Source organism: Salmo trutta, chromosome 24 (assembly GCF_901001165.1).
Source record: "Salmo trutta chromosome 24, fSalTru1.1, whole genome shotgun sequence".
NCBI classification, from domain to species: Eukaryota; Metazoa; Chordata; class Actinopteri; order Salmoniformes; family Salmonidae; genus Salmo; species Salmo trutta.
Window position 1 is genome coordinate 27913322 of NC_042980.1, and position 19332 is coordinate 27932653.

Here is a 19332-nt window from a genome sequence, read left to right on the forward strand (position 1 = left end):
TAGCCTAGTGGTTGGAGTGTTGGCCAGTAACTGAAAGGTTGCTAGATTGAATCCCGAGCTGACAAGGTAAAAAAAAATCTGTCGTTCTGCCGCTGAACAAGGTAGTTAACCAACTGTTTCTAGGCCGTCATTGTAAATAAGAATTTGTTTTTAACTGACTTGCCTAGTTAAATAAAACGTTACATTAAAAAAATGACAGAAATGGATGGCGCCAAGTTAGCAGACAAATGTTTATTTAAGAAAAGCACTCAGACTTATTTGATATGTTCTTGCCACAAACATGCTGGCTATGCCATGGAGGTCCGTAGTACTGGTTTAACATTTATTGCGGTGTTGGTCATATCTTTATAGAGGTTATATACATAATAGTAATATAGATGGAGTTATCCCCCAAAAAACTGTATAAGAAAAAAAACAAAGAACTTAAACAAAATATTTTGATCCCAATATAAAAAAGTGTATGTTTTCCTTTGTTGTATAAGAAAATAATAACTATTTTGAATTATATAGACAACTGTCTTGATTTTGATTTATTCTTAAAGCTAGATGAAAAAAAACATTTATCCACACTTATTTTAAGATGTTTTCCAGTTAAGAAATCTTAACAGTTTAAACAGAACATGTAAAATCTATACAACACCCTGGACTAGTCCCTTCTAAACCAGGTTCAGTGGTACAAAATTATACATTTGCTATGCCTTTGCACATTTGTTTCTGTATTCAAAAATACAAATTAGACTCGGTTTCAGAAAATCTGACTATACCATACATGATCTGCTTCAAGCCCCTTAATCCCAGTTTGATTACTTAAGTAATCTTAACATAGATCTCAAAATCATCAGTGAGGTTTACATGTTTGACAAGCTAGCAGTCCCGCCGTTGAATATATCCTCCAAAAAATAGAAACCCTCTATCGAATAATTGCACCCCTGTATAATGAAAAAAAAAAATGAAAAAAAAAACACAGAACTGATTGACAGATTTTAAGCAGAGACAAAAGTGCCCCATTTCACATAAAAATGATCACACACACACACACACACACAACTACCTGATGTAGAATAACAAAATGGGAAAATTTAAAACAGAAGATGAGGATTGCAAATCTCCAACTGCGCTCCCAGTGAAATGAAGCGGTTGTACAGAGACGATGTCACACTTTCCCCACGGCGACGTCACTAGGGCTCACAGATCAAGGTCTCCACCACAAATTTGCTCTCAAAGTGACGGATCTTGTGGCAGTTGAGAGCTTCACGCTTCTGCATACCTGTAATGTGGGAGATGGAAAGGTTAAAATGATGATCTACGCCTAATAAAAACCTGTATGAGATGCCACAATATGGTGGTTGGTTGTTCATACAGACTCAGACTCATTGGGAGAACATTCTTTTGGAAAGATATGAGTCAGATACGCTACATGACAAAGTATGTGGACACCTGCTCATTGAACATCTCATTCCAAAATCATGGGCTTTAATATGGAGTTGGTCCATTCTTTGCTGCAAAAACAGCCTCCACTCTTCAGGGAAGGCTTTCCACTAGATGTTGGAACATTGCTGCGGGGACTTGCTTCCATTCATCTACAAGAGCATTAGTGAAGTCGGGCACTGATGTTGGGGGGGATTAGGCCTGGCTTGCAGTCAGCGTTCCAATCTAGCCCAAAGGTGTTAAATGGGGTTGAGGTCAGGGCTCTGTGCAGGCCAGTCAAGTTCTTCCATACCAATCTCGACAAACCATTTCTGTATGGACATTGCCTTGTACACGGGGCCCTAGCCCGAACCATGAAAAACAGCCCCACACCATTATTCCTCTTCCACCAAACTTTACAGTTGGCACTATGCATCCGGGCAGGTAGCGTGCTCCTGGCATCTGCCAAACCCAGATTCATCCGTCGGACTGCCAGATGATGAAGCGCGATTCATCACTCCAGAGAACGCATTTCCACTGCTCCAGAGTCCAATGGCGGCAAACTTTACACCACTCCAGCCAATACTTGGCATTCCGCATGGTGATCTTAGGCTTGTGTGCAGCTGCTCGGTCATAGAAACCCATTTCATGAAGCTCCCGACGAATAGTTCTTGTTCCAACGCTGCTTCCAGAGGCAGTTTGGAACTCGGTAGTGAGTGTTGCAACCGAGGACAGATGATTTTTACATGCTCCAGCACTCGGCAGTCCCGTTCTGTGAGCTTGTGTGGCCTACCACTTCCTGGCTGAGCCGTTGTTGCTCCTAAACGTTTCCACTTCACAATATCAGCACTCACAGTTGACCAGGGCAGGTCTAGCAGGGCAGAAATTTGACTGACTTGTTGGAAAGGTGGCATCCTATGACGGTGCCACATTGAAAGTCACTGAGCTCTTCAGTAAAGCCATTCTACTGCCAATGTTTGTCAATGGGGATTGCATGGCTGTGTGCTTGATTTTATACACCTGTCAGCAACGGGTGTGGCTGAAATAGCAGAATCCGGGGTGTCCACATACGTATATATAATGTATGTCGCAATGCCCATGTGCTAGTTTTGTTAGACATGCGTGCGTGCATGCGAATACTTGTACGTGCACGTGTGTGTGAGTAGTGTGTTAGGTATGGGAGATCTAACGGCGTGCTTAGAGACCAGTCAGTCATGATCTCAAGCTAAAAAGGGCTGAATGTAAGAGAAGCCTATTTCCTTTGGGCATGTTAGCATAATTCTTCACTTGTCCAAAGAACTATGAAGCGTGCGCAAGGTGTGATGTATGGTGTGTGTGTATTTATGTAGGTGTGTACTGACCCAGGATCCTGTCTCTGCGCTGAAGCTTATAGGTGTCCTTTCCCTGGCAGAGGTTGTTGATGAAGAATCCCAGTTGTTCCACATTGTCCAGGCGCTCTGTCACCACCATCTCCTCGTGGACCAGGTAGGACTGAGGCATGTAGGCACCAGCCTGGGGAACAAAGAGGAATACAACATCGACTAACACATCCTATCATTAACATCATGAGATACTAAGTGGTTCATTTGAAAAACATTTCATGTCAGTCTCTCTTACAACATTGTAAAAAGAGTACAAGGTTACATTGGGTGCCCAGACTAGTGCGTAAGAAATCGAATGTATTACTATCATTATTGTCACATGGTTCATAAAGCAGTTCCTGTTACCTTGATGTTGACCAAAAGCTCCAGGAAGTCATTGGGAGGCATGACGATGGAAGTATTGAGGGGGATGACATAGCACTTGTTCAGGAACAGGTCCAGGTAGGCAGTCAGTCTCTGTGGAGGAGCGCCAATAGAACAGACTAAGATAACAACCTTAAGAAATGCCACTGAACACAAACAATCCATGGTTTGTGGATTGTTATCACCACAGAAACAAACAGGGGTTAGCAAAAAACAGCAGGGTTGAAGTTTTCAATTCAGTCAAGTCTTACCCTGTGGAAGTCGTGGACGATGTCGGCGGGGTCCCCGTCTTCGAACTCGGGCACGGGTACGTTGATGAGAGCCACATCCTGGTCCGCCAGTATGCGGATGTTCTCCTGGATCATCTTGAAGCTGGAGGGCAGGTCCAGCTCCACATCCTCCTCCTCCTGGATCATCAATGTCTCCTCATGGTACTTCACAATGTCCTCCTCATGGTACTTCACCCCACACACAAACATCCTGCCCTCCTGGTGGACACAGAAAACATTTATATTCCCACTTTTCACTGCATGGAGCTCTGCCCTTCTAGCAGAACGTATCTTTTGCCATGTCAAATAAAAATTCTAAACATATCATGTATTCAAATACAATAAATACAACATTCCAATCCTGCCAGTTACAGTATTCAATAACCCATAGATAAACAGAGGGGCCAGAGTGGTCCAGTCTCACCTCCGGGATGTAGTACCTGTAAAGGTAGGCCCCTCCCACAACCACGCCAGACAGCATCAGGGCCAAGCCCAGGCACACGCACCAGCACCAGGCCTTGGACTGCTGACGCACTGGCAGAGCCACCTCCGGATCCTGAAGAAACAGAGGGAAGAGGCAGAATGTCAGGCAGACAGACACACACATACTGTATTTACAGGTTTCTAAGTCACTCAATCCCTCTTTCTCTCTTGAAACACTTCTCACTTCTGCCCATCTCTAACCTCTCCCTTCTCTGCCCTCTCTCTCACTTTCCTTTTCCACCTCACCCCTGGGTTCAAGGCAGTGTAGGAGGGATGGGCACAGCCACACTAGATATGAGAGTTTTGGCAACACTCCTGGTTCAAAACAACAAAAAGAGGTAGGGTTTGTTCAGAGGGGGTGCAGCACATTGGCAGGGGGGCTGCATGGCGAGCGGAGACAAAACAAAGGCTGTGTTTATGGAACGGATGAAGAGGGCTTCCATCTAGAGGTCGACCGATTAATCGGAATGGCCGATTAATTAGGGCCGATTTCAAGTTTTCATAACAATCGGTAATCGGTATTTTTGGCCACCGATTTTTTTATTAGACCTTTATTTAACTAGGCAAGTCAGTTAAGAACACATTCTTATTTTCAATGACGGCCTAGGAACGGTGGGTTAACTGCCTTGTTCAGGGGCAGAACGACAGATTTTTACCTTGTCAGCTTGGGGATGCAACCTTATGGTTAACTAGTCCAACGCTCTAACCACCTGCTTTACTTTGCACTCCACGAGGAGCCTGCCTGTTACGCGAATGCAGTAAGAAGCCAAGGTAAGTTGCTAGCTAGCATTAAACTTATCTTATAAAAAACAATCAATCAATCATAATCACTAGTTAAACTAGTAATATCATCAACCATGTGTAGTTATCTAGCCAGTCCTCTTGCAAACAGAGTCAGGGTATATGCAGCAGTTTGGGCCGCCTGGCTCGTTGCGAACTGTGAAGACTATTTCTTCCTAACAAAGACAGCCAACTTCGCCAAATGGGGGATGATTTAACCTGTCTGGGCTAGGGGGCAGTATTTTCACGGCCGGATGAAAAACGTACCCAATTTAAACAGGTTACTACTCTGGCCCAGAAACTAGAATATGCATATTATTAGTAGATTTGGATAGAAAACACTGAAGTTTCTAAAACTGTTTGAATGGTGTCTATGAGTATAACAGAACTCGTATGGCAGGCAAAAACCTGAGAAAAATCCAAGCAGAAAGTGAAAAGTCTGAGAATTGTAGTTCTTTTGATTCTCTATCGAAGCTCCAGTGTCTGTGGGGTGACGTTGCATTTCCTAAGGCTTCCATTGGCTGTCTAAAGCCTTCAGAAAGTGGTTTGAGCATTTTCCTGTCACTGGGCAGATAATAGGAGCTCCGTTACTGAGTGGTCTGCCTGGCAACAAAGGGATTGGATATGCTCGGTCCCGCGAGTGCGTCCCTCCTTTTTCTTCTTGAATGAATATGCTATTGTCCGGTTGGAATATTATCGCAATTTTACGTTAAAAATACCATAAAGATTGATTTTAAACAGCGTTTGACATGCTTCTAAGTACGGTAATGGAACATTTTGACTTTGTCTCTCGTTCCGCACTCGCGCGTTATGCCTTTGGATAAGTGATCTGTACGCACGAACAAAACGGAGGTATTTGGACATAAATATGGATTATTTGGAACAAAAACAACCTTTCTTGTGGAAGTTGCAGTCCTGGCAGTGCTTTCTGACGAAGATCAGCAAAGGTAATACAATATTTCTAATACTAATTCTGAGTTTAGGTTGCCCCGAATTTGGCGGGTGTCTGAATAGCTCGTCGTGAGGGCTGAGCTATGTACTCAGAATATTGAAAAATGTGCTTTCTCCATAAAGCTATTTTAAAATCTGACACAGCGGTTGCATAAAGGAGTAGTCTATAATTCTTAAAATAATTGTTATGTATTTTGTCAACGTTTATGATGAGTATTTTTGTAAATTGATGTGCACATTCACCGGGCGTTGTGGTGGAAATACATTTTCTGAATATCACGCGCCAATGTAAAATGCTGTTTTTGGATATAAATATGAACGTTATCGAACAAAACATACATGTATTGTGTAACATAATGGCCTAGGAGTGTCATCTGATGAAGATCGTTAAAGGTTAGTGCTTCATTTCGCTGTGTTTTGGGTTTTATTGACACATGTCCTTGCTTGGAAAATGGCTGTGTGATTATTTTTGTCTATGTACTCTCCTAACAATCTAATGTTTTCTTTCGCTGTAAAGCCTTTTTGAAATCGGACAATGTGGTTACATCAAGGAGAAGTGTATCTTTAAAATGGTGTAAAATAGTCGTATGTTTGAGAAAGTTGAATTATGACATTTTGTTGTTTTTTTAATTTGCCGCCCTGATATTTCACTGGCTGTGTCCCACCTAGCCCATAGAAGTTAACAAAAGCGCATTTGCGAAAAAAAGCACAATTGTTGCACGACTGTACATAAACATCAATGCCTTTCTTAAAATCAATACAGAGAAGTATATATTTTTAAACCTGCATATTTAGCTAAAAGAAATCCAGGTTAGCAGGCAATATTAACCAGGTGAAATTGTGTCAGTTCTCTTGCGTTCATTGCACGCAGAATCAGGGTATATGCAACAGTTTGGGCCGCCTGGCTCGTTGCGAACTAATTTGCCAGAATTTTACGTAATTATGACATAACATTCAATCTACAGTGTATATTCCTAATGCCTTGACATATTATTGCAGTCAATTTGTGATATCATAGACTAAGGCCAGGAGATGGGTTTGATCATTGGATCTTGGTGTAATACAGCTGGTCTTAGCTCTATTAAAAAAAAGGAAAAAAAAGCTTGTGAACTAAAACACTAGCACTTGACTCACCCCAGACACTCCCGAACTTCCTGATCGTTATTAGGGCATTTCAGATGGGTCAAAGATCTAAGGAGGACTGCAAACCACCCAAAGGCCCTGCTGGCTATAATGAACAGCTAAGTGCTCTGATCAACAGCCATAGATTGAGCTGATTGAGGTTGACTGAGGGAGTGAGTCATGTGGACAAACGACACAGTGTTTATCAAATCGCAAACATGGGATTTCACGATAAGGTCTCAATTCTTTAACCTGTTTAGGATAGGGGGCAGTATTTTCACGGCCGGATAAAAAAAACGTACCCGATTTAATCTGGTGATTATTCCTGCCCAGAAACTAGAATATGCATATAATTATTTTATTTGGATAGAAAACACCCTAAAGTTTCTAAAACTGTTTGAATGGTGTCTGAGTATAACAGAACTCATATGGCAGGCCAAAACCTGAGAAGATTCTATATGGGAAGTGCCCTGTCTGACCATTTCTTGGCCTTCTGTAGCCTCTTTATCAAAAATATAGGATCTCTGCTGTAACGTGACATTTTCGAAGGCTCCCATAGGCTCTCAGAAGGTGCCAGAACGTGGAATGATAACTCTGCAGTCCCTGGGCGAAAAACAGTAGGGGTTTTGGAAAGTGGTCGTTCTGAGAACAATGACACTGGGGCGCGCGTGCATGTGACGACTCCATTTTTCTTCTTTCAGTGTTTGAACAGATACAACGTCTCCCGGTTGGAATATTATCGCTATTTTACGAGAAAAGTCGCATAAAAATTGATTTTAAACAGCGTTTGACATGCTTCGAAGTACGGTAATGGAATATTTGGAAATTCTTTGTCACGATACGCGCCGGCATGTCACCCTTCGGATAGTGTCTTGAACGCACGAACAAAACGCAGCTATTTGGATATAACTATGGATTATTTGGAACAAAAACAACATTGAGTGTTGAAGTAGAAGTCCTGGGAGTGCATTCGACGAAGAACAGCAAAGGTAATCCAATTTTTCTTATAGTAAATCTGAGTTTGGTGAGTGCCAAACTTGGTGGGTGTCAAAATAGCTAGCCATGATGGCCGGGCTATCTACTCAGAATATTGCAAAATGTGCTTTCACCGAAAAGCTATTTTAAAATCAGACACCGCGATTGCATAAAGGAGTTCTGTATCTATAATTCTTAAAATAATTATGTTTTTTGTGAACGTTTATCGTGAGTAATTTAGTAAATTCACCAGAAGTTTTCGGTGGGTATGCTAGTTCTGAATGCTAATGTAAAAAGCGTCACATGCTAATGTAAAAAGCTGGTTTTTGATATAAATATGAACTTCATTGAACAAAACATGCATGTATTGTATAACATAATGTCCTAGGAGTGTCATCTGATGAAGATCAAAGGTTAGTGCTGCATTTAGCTGTGGTTTTGGTGACATTATACGCTAGCTTGAAAAATGGGTGTGTGATTATTTCTGGCTGGGTACTCTCCTGACATAATCTAATGTTTTGCTTTCGTTGTAAAGCCTTTTTGAAATCGGACAATGTGGTTAGATAAAGGAGAGTCTTGTCTTTAAAATGGTGTAAAAAAGTCATATGTTTGAAAAATTGAAGTTTTTGCATTTTTTAGGTATTTGTAATTCGCGCCACGCTCTACCATTGGATATTGGTGAGGCGTTCTGCTAGCGGAACATCTAGATGTAAGAGGTTAAAAACATGCTAAGGCATGTCCCCTCCACCATCTTCGTATCCCCTTGTGAAGGGACGTTTTAGACATGGGTCGACCCCTGGTCTAGCTGACCAAGTTAATGAGTATGGGCATTGACGGAAAATCATTAAGTCTCAACATTCTTCAGTAATGCCCTGACGGCAAATTTCTATACATTTCAACAAGAGGAAGATCTAGAGCTGGCTTCCGAAGAAACAAGTTTGCTGACTGAGAACATTATTGTTGTTGAGCCCATCTGTACAGTTGAGGAGTATGACTGCATGAGTAAGCGTTTCTGGGTCCAAACAATAGTTTGACAGGAAGAGCCCACATTCTCAACCAAACTTCAGCAGAAAAGCTATAGCACAATGAGAAGCAAGCAATTCGCCCTTCCCAAGTAGTAAGAGCTAGCCTGACCTCAATCAAGTTAATATCAACACAAGTCTCGGAGCAGCAGGGTGGCGTTTCCAGGGAGACCCAAAGCAATAAAGAGAGAGACTATGAGGGAGAGACACAGGGGAGTAGGCTAATAGCAAAAACCAAGAGGGAGCAAGGGGGAGAGGAACACTAACGTATATCCCATTATATCCACTCTGTTCGGAAGCCTTGGCTGCAAGTGATTTTCTAGAGAGGGCAAAAAGGGAATATTTGAGGCTTTCTGGCTGGTTTAACATCTAATCTCTTCCCCATGAGATCAAAATGCCAGGGTGGTTTTGCCTTTGCTGACCGAAGGGGAGTTTCCAGGGATAGGCTTCGACTTACTGTAAGAGTAAATAGGGTAATATAATGCACTAAAACAGGAACTTCTGCTTCATTAGCAACAAGAATCTCTGCCAATGGCAACGTCTGATTCAAATGCTGTGGTGGGCCTATCTCACACCCAGTGAGAAAATATAATCCCCGTCATAGATGGTTTTGTAACTGAGTCTGTATGTGCCCAAAGTCATGAACGGTTTGGTTACAATCGGTTTGGAGTCAGAGGCTTTATTAAAGTTTACTTTCATCCCACAACTGCACATTCCCCTCAGGTTTTTTTCTCATGTTGAACTTTGATAGTATAAGGCTGCGGCGCTAAAATTAAACTTGGTCTCAGTTTTGTTCCTCCAGTCTGTTCCAATTCACTTCCTCTTCCTTTTGTGTTCTTCTGCTCTGACTATGTTAGTTTCCCCATTTATGCAGGAAGAAAAGGGAAGAACATACGCACATCCAGAAGCTGTATGCAGATACTGGACATCAGTGTAAATGTTATCACGAAACATACTTTTGACCCTGAAATAGACAATATGGGAGCATAGCTTAGTGTACACTGCAGAAAACCTAGTCAAGTGTCTTAAAGGCCCAGTGCAGTCAAGCGTTTTAAATACACTGAACAAAAATATCAACGCAACTGTTGGTAACATGTTTCATGAGCTGAAATAAAAGATCCCAGAAATGTTCCACATGCACAAAAAACATTTCTCTCACATTTTGTGCAGAAATTCTTTTACATCTCTATTAGTGAACATTTCTCCTTTGCCAAGATAATCCATGCACCTGACAGGTGTGGCATATCAAGAAGCTGATTAAACAGCACGATCATTACGCAGGTGCACCTTGTGCTGGGGACAAAAGGCCACTAAAATGTGCAGTTGTCACACAACATAATGCCACAGATGTCTCAAGTTGAGGGAGCATGCAATTGGCATGCTGACTGCAGGAATGTCCACCAGAGCTGTTGCCAGAGGATTGAATGTTCATTTCTCTACCACAAGCCGCCTCCAACATCATTTTAGAGAATTTGGCAATACGTACAACCGGTCTCACAACGTCTAACCAAGCCAGCCCAATAACAGCAAGTTTTCAGTTACCCCTCCCCACTCCCTGACAGTCCTATCAAAATTCATGCTTGAGAAATTGCTCATTGCTAGGAAGCTATTTTTATTTCATTTATACCATTTTAAAAACAATCACAGTAAGGTAATTAATTGTCACCCAGAAATGATTTGATATTGAGATAAAAACGGCTGCATTGGACCTTTAAAAATACTGAATGTGCTGTACTTTATGTAGCCTAATATTGTCCTATACTTTAAGCATGTTTACTCTCCACTCAGACAGAGATGGTCTTCTGCTCTGCTAAGCCCCCTCAGACCACTGGCTCTAGGCCTACATCTGGGGCTGCAATCACATCGCACAGTCACGCTAGGGTGACGATCAATGCATTGTCTGTGTGTCCAAACCAGTCACACCAAGGAAACCACTACACACAAACACTTGTTCTCCCTCTCAGATAAATGCTATTTCTGCCTATGGTACAATGAGAAAACATAAGTTGGGGGCTATGTGTTTCAAAAAGTGTTGTTTTAGCCTCATTTCTCCCTAGGACCTTGAGGATGAACTCAGCTGCTTATGCTTCCTCTTGTAAGAAAACGAAATAGGTTGCGTCAGAGCATGCTCTCCCTTGGCTCGACGTCTTCTTCCAGCCTCTCCCTCTGTTCCGAGGACTGTCTGTCCCTCAGCTATGGGTTCCTGCAAGTTTCCACATGCTCCCCAACTTGCTGATGCCACAGATAACAAGTTTCCAGTATGCAAAATACCTGGCCTAGACTAATTCAGTGGTACTGACTGTCTTCATAATCAAACCATGCTGTATTACCGCTGCATTTACAACCTCAAAAATAACAATCACAAACGGGAGATGAGTACAATATGTTTTCTATAGTATGCCTCTTTTTAAATTCCCCAACAAGGAGAGAAAATACTTCCCCTTCTATTTTCGCACTGACAGAACATCTTAATTCTAAAGTTCAGGAATGTAACACCCTAAAAAGAGGTACAGTTTCAGTAGCTCGGAGACAGGTAGTGTTTTACTGTGACCGAGGAAGAGCTCACATTGCACGGGCAACTAAATCCTTATCTTCTTCCTTTTCCACCTCAACATGCCCAGAATATATCCTCAGTAATGCTCAGTGAACTTATGGCCAGCACGTCTTATTTACGAACCTTTCTAACCACTTTAGGGCTAGCAAATTTGACCAATCACACACTATTTCTGCATAAAACGGTCGAATCATTGCAATATTATAGCATAAAACTGACCCATGAAAAGGTGGGCTTGTAATTTCAACCAATCACTGCACATGTACCGCATAATATGGTTCAATCAAGCTCCACGAAGGTTTTCCCTCAGCGCATTTTCGTGACCAATTGCCATGCAAAATGTCAGAAAAACCGCAGCAAAATCAAGCATTTTTGCCTGCAAATATCACCAAAAAATCATGGGGGGACTGACTAGGCCAAGTCTATGCACTGCTGAATATTCGTCGCTCCTACTTTGTGTTCACTTCCATACAACAAGCCATTTCCCTCCCATCTATAGAGACTGTGAATTACACATTCAAAACAGTCAGTTTGAACTTTCATTCTATTGTACATTTGCATGCTCCATCCATGATTTACATGCAACCGTTTATGCATTTATGTACCAACGTGTTGCCAAGGTTGTCTAATAATAACTAGCTCAGTAAGTAGCTGATGCGTTCAGCTGACAGGAAAAGACTGAGGTGCTAACTCGATATCAGATCTGCTTCCGTATTCAAACAAGCCAACCAGACAGACATGCCCTTGAAAGTTGCCTAGTCGAGGCCATGCAAACTACATAAGGGGATCTGCTGACAACCACGTCTCTCGACTTCCTAATGTCAACTCTCTGGGCAGCCATCTTGTTTATAAAGTGGCTAGTAGGCAACTTGGAAAAACAACATGCGTTTAGCTAGATCTACTGTTTCTATAACTGCCTGTCTTTTGGTCATATCTTAGCCACACAGGCACACCAATAGGTTTAACCTGACAAAGGTAAGGCAAATAACAGTACCATATTCTAGGGGTGCCTCTGTGTTGTTAAGGGGTGTATGTCATTATGAAGTTGGCCTATATTTACATAATATTATTGAACTGTCAAGTGGTTGCAGAGCAGACTCAGGCTTGCCATTGGTCGAACCCTTGACAGCACATAGGACACACACTCGCAGCTGCACTGTGCCTGCTGCCAATCACTCTGCCCCTGTAAATGAGAACTTGTTCTCAACTGGCCTACCTGGTTAAATAAAGGTGAAATGAAATGAAACCTGTTAAATCAGGCAGTGTGTGAACAGAGCCAACCCTCCCACTGTCCGTCTCTCACTCCATCTGATGAGCTACTGACCTACACATTCCCTTAAATGGCTTCCCTAGCCAGGCGAGCGACATCCTGCCAGCTGGGAAGTGGTGTAAAAACACCTCCCTCCATTTTATGGAGCATTTTCACCTAAGACTTATCCCAGTGTTTTACCAAAAAGGCTCAGACTTTTGAGTTTCCACTTCCATGGACCGTCTCCAGTCTCACGGCACCAGTGGAACTGCTCCGACTTGGTGCCACGGCCTGGCCACCGGTTCTTTTCATCTGGCTTCTACCATACAATGAATGGCTAATTGAAAATGGTTAAACACCTTGTCTTGATGAAGAGTTTGTTGATTCTGCTCGCCCAAAGTCCTGTATCACACTTCTGATGGAAACACAGTTCCCGAAAAATAACACTTAGAGCTTACATTAACATAGACACTGGCAACACACTGGTGTGGGGTAAGTCTCAGGTGAAGAATTCCCCTGAAATGCATTTGAAGCCTATGCCTGCCTAGCGAACCTGAATGCATGCTACCTATTGGCCCCAAGAGTAGGCTACTTTGGTCATCTCGCTTTGTCTCTAAACTCTCATCCGAGTGAACATTTGGCCAGCAAGAAAACACTGACTACCCCAAATAAAAACAAGAAAACTGTCCCCTAAACTACCCCAAAAAGTTCAAAGGAGCAAACATACTGTATAGGGTGATTCAATGCCAGCATGGGCTGATTTTTTTTGGTTTTGTGGTATTAGACTGTCCTGGCAATTATCACATAGAACCTTCATTGGAAGGTTGTTTGATATGCTTTTTTTGTAACACAACCAACCATACACGATACAAACAACACCTGTGTCATTATACTCCTAATAGTGGGTTCTAAAATATGGAGTATTGGTACATTGTGAAATACAATTTCACATCTATATACACTGCTCAAAAAAATAAAGGGAACACTTAAACAACACAATGTAACTCAAGTCAATCACACTTCTGTGAAATGAAACTGTCCACTTAGGAAGCAACATTGATTGACAATAAATGTCACATGCTGTTGTGCAAATGGAATAAACAACAGGTGGAAATTATAGGCAATTAGCAAGACACCCCCAATAAAGGAGTGGTTCGGCAGGTGGTGACCACAGACCACTTCTCAATTCTTATGCTTCCTGGCTGATGTTTTGGTCACTTTTGAATGCTGGCGGTGCTTTCACTCTAGTGGTAGCATGAGACGGAGTCTACAACCCACACAAGTGGCTCAGGTAGTGCAGCTCATCCAGGATGGCACATCAATGCGAGCTGTGACAAGAAGGTTTGCTGTGTCTGTCAGCGTAGTGTCCAGAGCATGGAGGCGCTACCAGGAGACAGGCCACATCAGGAGACGTGGAGGAGGCCATAGGAAGGCAACAACCCAGCAGCAGGGCCGCTACCTCCGCCTTTGTGCAAGGAGGAGCAGGAGGAGAGCCCTGCAAAATGACCTCCAGCAGGCCACAAATGTGCATGTGTCTGCTCAAACGGTCAGAAACAGACTCCATGAGGGTGGTATGAGGGCCCGATGTCCACAGGTGGGGGTTGTGCTTACAGCCCAACACCGTGCAGGACGTTTGGCATTTGCCAGAGAACACCAAGATTGGCAAATTCGTCACTGGCGCCCTGTGCTCTTCACAGATGAAGCAGGTTCACACTGAGCACATGTGACAGACATGACAGAGTCTGGAGACGCCGTGGAGAACATTCTGCTGCCTGCAACATCCTCCAGCATGACCGGTTTGGCGGTGGGTCAGTCATGGTGTGGGGTGGCATTTCTTTGGGGGGCCGCACAGCCCTCCATGTGCTCGCTAGAGGTAGCCTGACTGCCATTAGGTACCGAGATGAGATCCTCAGACCCCTTGTGAGACCATATGCTGGTGCGGTTGGCCCTGGGTTCCTCCTAATGCAAGACAATGCTAGACCTCATGTGGCTGGAGTGTGTCAGCAGTTCCTGCAAGAGGAAGGCATTGATGCTATGGACTGGCCCGCCCGTTCCCCAGACCTGAATCCAATTGAGCACATCTGGGACATCATGTCTCGCTCCATCCACCAACGCCACGTTGCACCACAGACTGTCCAGGAGTTGGCGGATGCTATAGTCCAGGTCTGGGAGGAGATCCCTCAGGAGACCATCCGCCACCTCATCAGGAGCATGCCCTGGAGTTGTAGGGAGGTCATACAGGCACGTGGAGGCCACACACACACTACTGAGCCTCATTTTGACTTGTTTTAAGGACATTACATCAAAGTTGGATCAGCCTGTAGTGTGGTTTTCCACTTTAATTTTGAGTGTGACTCCAAATCCAGACCTCCATGGGTTGATAAATTGGATTTCCATTGATTATTTTTGTGTGATTTTGTTGTCAGCACATTCAACTATGTCAAGAAAAATGTATTTAATAAGATTATTTCATTCATTCAGATCTAGGATGTGTTATTTTAGTGTTCCCTTTATTTTTTTGAGCAGTATATTAAACATGAAAATTATTAATATGTTGCTATGTGCATAATAGCAAAATTTAGGGATTGAGAACAATGCCGCGGAGGCAGCAGCATCAACATCCCTGTGTTTTGAGAGAAATGTCTAGGTTTGACAGGTGTTGCTGATGGTTTGAGCAAGAAAACAATAACTGATTTGATAGATTGAACAAAGTGCTGTGCATAGCCAATATATGAAGGGCCTACATATCAACTTTCATAGCGAATGCTTTTGTTCATATGTTTTGTGCGTATTAATTGAATATTGCCAAATGCATCAGTAAACAAATATGGTGCCTCTAATGGAACCCTTGCTGTTGATAGATTGCAAAGCAGCATACAACTGACCTAAACGTTTGGAAATAAGTTTACTTTCGCATTATAACATAATAACACACAGAAATACGAGCCCTTGGTCATTAATATGGTCGAATCCGGAAACGATCATTTCGAAAATGAAACTTTTATTATTTCAGTGAAATACGGAACCATTCCGTATTTTATCTAACGGGTGGCATCCCTAAGTCTAAATATTCCTGTTACATTGCACAACCTTCAATGTTATGTCATAATTATGTACAATTCTGGCAAATTAATTACAGCCTTTGTTAGGAATAAATGGACTTCATAGTTCGCAATGAGCCAGGCGGCCCAAACTGCTGTATATACCCTGACTGCTTGCACGGAACGCAAGAGAAGTAACACAACGTCACATCCCTAGTTATAAGAAAATAAATGTTAGCAGGCAATATTAACTAAATATGCAGGTTTAAAAATATATACTTGTGTATTGATTTTAAAGAAAGGCATTGATGTTTATGGTTAGGTGCATTGGTGCAACGACAGTGCTTTTTTCGCAAATGCGCTTGTTAAATCATCACCCGTTTGTCGAAGTAGGCTGTGATTCGATGAGAAATTAACAGGCACCGCATCGATTATATGCAACGTAGGACACGTTAGATAACTACACATGGTTGATGATATTACTAGTGATTATGTAAAGATTGATAGTTTTTTTATAAGATAAGTTTAATTCTAGCTAGCAACTTACCTTGGCTTCTTGCTGCCCTCGCATAAAAGGTAGTCAGCCTGCCACGCAGGCTCCTCGTGGAGTGCAATGTAAGGCAGGTGGTTAGAGCGTTGGACTAGTAACCAGAAGGTTGCAAAAACGAATCCCCGAGGCGACAAGGTAAAAATCTGTTGTTCTGCCCCTGAACAAGGCAGTTAACCCCCGTTCTTAGGCCGTCATTGAACATAAGAATGTGTTTTTAATCTGACTTGCCTAGTTAAAGAAAGGTGTAAAAACAAAAGTTAAATATATTTAAAAAAAAATTGTATTCAAAAATGAAACAATTAAAAAAAAAAAAGAAAACTGAAAAAAGAAAATAACAGAATAACAGAAAAAAAAACAAAAAATAGGCAAATCGGGGTCCAAAAATACAGATTACCGATTGTTATAAAAACTTGAAATCGTCCCTAATTTAATTGGCCATTCCGATTAAATCGGTCGAACTCTACTTTATAGATTATAATTTTTTCCATCTGGTACACATATTTAGTGTTGTCTAAACTGTTCCAAATGGCCAGAAACAAAATACTATTGTAATCTAACAGCAACATAACTCACACAACACTTACTGCTATACCCTCCTTTTTCTGGATCTCCAGTAGTTTCTACAACTAAGTCAAATGTCTTCCACACATCTGACTTCACCTTTCCCTCCTGAGGAACCAGTTAACATTCAGCCGTTTCAAGTTGCTTTTACGTCCTCCACGTCCTCCGCATCCATTTTGCTGTCGACATTACTGTGTTTGGAGTTTGTTATAACCAATTTATTGATGTGATTATGATAGGCTATAGATCAGGCTATAGATCAGGCTGAAACAAGGTCATATCGCTCTGTTGTTGAATGGACCAAAAGAGAAACAAATCTTTCCTACTGATGAGTCAACAGGGTCAATGGAAGGTAGGCTCTGAGGGTCTTGCCACTTTCCTGAATAATAAAGCAACACCTGAGGGAATGGCATCTAAAACAATTGCAAAATCTTTAGGTGCTACAGGGACCTTGTAAAGTGATAAGAATTCCTTATAACTGAGTAAAAGACCCTCTGCATTTACCAGTTGGCTCACCAATAGGATATTATTTACCAGTTGGCTCACCAATAGGATATTATTTACCAGTTGGCTCACCAATAGGATATTATTTACCAGTTGGCTCACCAATAGGATATTATTTACCAGTTGGCTCACCAATAGGATATTATTTCGGAACCAATATTCTAAAAACAAAGAAGTATTTTTATACAATATATCCCGATTATTCCATATATAATATCTCTGTGGAGAAAAAAATATGCTTAGAAATTAAGGACCATGACAAGAAAACCTGCCGATGAAAAGCAGAACGTTTCACTGGAACTTTGTCAATATTATAATTGCAAACCAACATGAAGTTAAGGCCACCAAAAGTAGAGAAGGCATGATAAGGAATAAAACGCCACATAGAAGTGAGTCTTCTTAGGAATTGTTTTATCCAATTGATCTTAAAAGTAAAAAACTCAAATTCAGCCCACCATTCTCATAAGTGTTCATTACAACAGTTTTCCTAATGTAATGGGTACGGTTTCTCCACAGAAAGTTGAAAAGCATCTGGTCTATCCCCTTGCTTATTTTACTGTCAAGATATAAAGATAGAGGGCCATATGTTAGTCTAGAGATTCCTAATAACCAAGGCTGAAGGTCTCTTCCTTTTAAAGATAAGTTCCTCTGTAGCCATTGATTTAGCTTCTTCTCGGTTTTTTTTAATAATAGGGTTAAAATTTTGTAAGCCTCTAGACTTCTGATCCTTTGTAATGGTTAGTTCTTCTTTTACTGGAATACCTTAATATGAAGGTGTCACACAATCTTTGACAGCCATGAGTTCACATTTATTAATGTTAAGATATAGACCAGACGCTTTGGAAAAGGATTGTATCACATTGATCGTTATGGGAATTTGGTTAGCATCTTTCAGAAAAAGTGTAGTATCATCAGCCAGCTGGCTTATAATAATTTCTTTACCAGCTATGGAAATACCTTGTACAGGACTATTATTTAAATAATTTGTAAGAAGTTGGGTGATTAATAAAAACAGGTACGGAGAGATAGGAATTAGGCAAGGTTGTCCTCTCTTTAACTCAAATCTAGGCGAGGTGCCATATTTCAATTTGATAGAGCTGTTACCATTTGTATAGAGAGTCTTAATAGCCTTACAGAAAAAAATCCCCAAAGCCAAGTCTCTCAAGCGAGTGGAAGAGGAACTGATGCTCTACTGTGTCAAATGCTTTATAAAAATAATATGAAGCTATCCTCAGTTATTAGGTCTGAGTAGTCAAGTATGTCTAATACAGTCTGACATTGTTCGAAATATGTCTGTTCCTCGTAAAGCCAGACTGTTTCATCAATGATTGCATCCAGGACTTCTTTAATTGTTTTTGCAAGTAGTAAGGCTAATATCTTATAATCATTATTAAAAAGACAAATTGGACACCAGTTATCGATAAGTAGCACTTATTTTTTAGGCTTAGGTATCAGTGTTATTAACCCTTAACTCATTGTAGGAGGGAGAACATTGTTTTTAATACTCTCTAAAAATACTTCAAATAGGAATGGAGCTACTTGTTCAGAAAATAATTTGTAAAATTCTGATGTAATTCCATCAACACCTGGTGATTTATTGTTCTTTAGATGTTTGATAGACTCTATAATATCTTCAACTTTGATGGGTCACATCACACTGTTTAGATTCTATATCACTGATGGAGTTAACATTATTCAGTGAGTCAAAAAACATATGTGGATTGCTGACAGTACGTAGAGCTATACAATTTTCTGTAAAAATTGCTACAGTATTTAGCGACTCACCTTGTCCTCGGGAATGAGGGTTTCGCAGTCCTTTTTCACTTCTTTCTGCCCGAGGGCCGAATTAAAAGATACCTTCACCATCGTGAAATGCACACTTTATTTGATTTCGAAAAGAAGAGAACGACTGTGTTTATCACGTCGAAATTGTTGGGTATCTTGCTGTACTGCCTAACTCAAACGCAATAGCAGACACTCTTCTCTACTTTTCTTCAGTATTTAGTATAGCTAGATGTGGCTCCGCCTCTTTCTCTTTTTGATTGAATGACCAACAGAGGGCGAGAACCGTCGCTAGCAAGCTTTCTTTGCAGACAACAAAATATTAGCTCAATTTCCT

The 19332-nt window shown here is 41.5% G+C and overlaps 1 protein-coding gene across 1 annotated transcript; it reads right to left on the reverse strand.

Moving 5' to 3' along the window:
• Nucleotides 1-216: 216 nt before the first annotated feature.
• Nucleotides 217-19216, reverse strand: LOC115161029 (integral membrane protein 2B). The gene is made up of 6 exons (XM_029711701.1): nt 18999-19216; nt 3846-3977; nt 3404-3640; nt 3135-3245; nt 2769-2919; nt 217-1267 (listed from the first exon to the last, which is right to left on the reverse strand). Exons 1-6 carry the CDS (start codon nt 19077-19079, stop codon nt 1179-1181), a joined length of 801 nt encoding a protein of 266 aa, XP_029567561.1. The 5' UTR covers nt 19080-19216; the 3' UTR covers nt 217-1178.
• Between the last annotated feature and the right edge of the window lie 116 nt (nt 19217-19332).

Coding starts and splice junctions, on each gene's coding strand:
- LOC115161029 (XM_029711701.1), bottom strand. CDS start 19,079: ATGGTGAAGGTATCTTTTAATTCGGCCCTCGGGCAGAAAGAAGTGAAA. Junction 3,978..18,998: donor CCCTCATTCCCGAGGACAAG/GTGAGTCGCTAA, acceptor CTGTTTCTTCAG/GATCCGGAGGTGGCTCTGCC. Junction 3,641..3,845: donor ACAGGTACTACATCCCGGAG/GTGAGACTGGAC, acceptor TGTGTCCACCAG/GAGGGCAGGATGTTTGTGTG.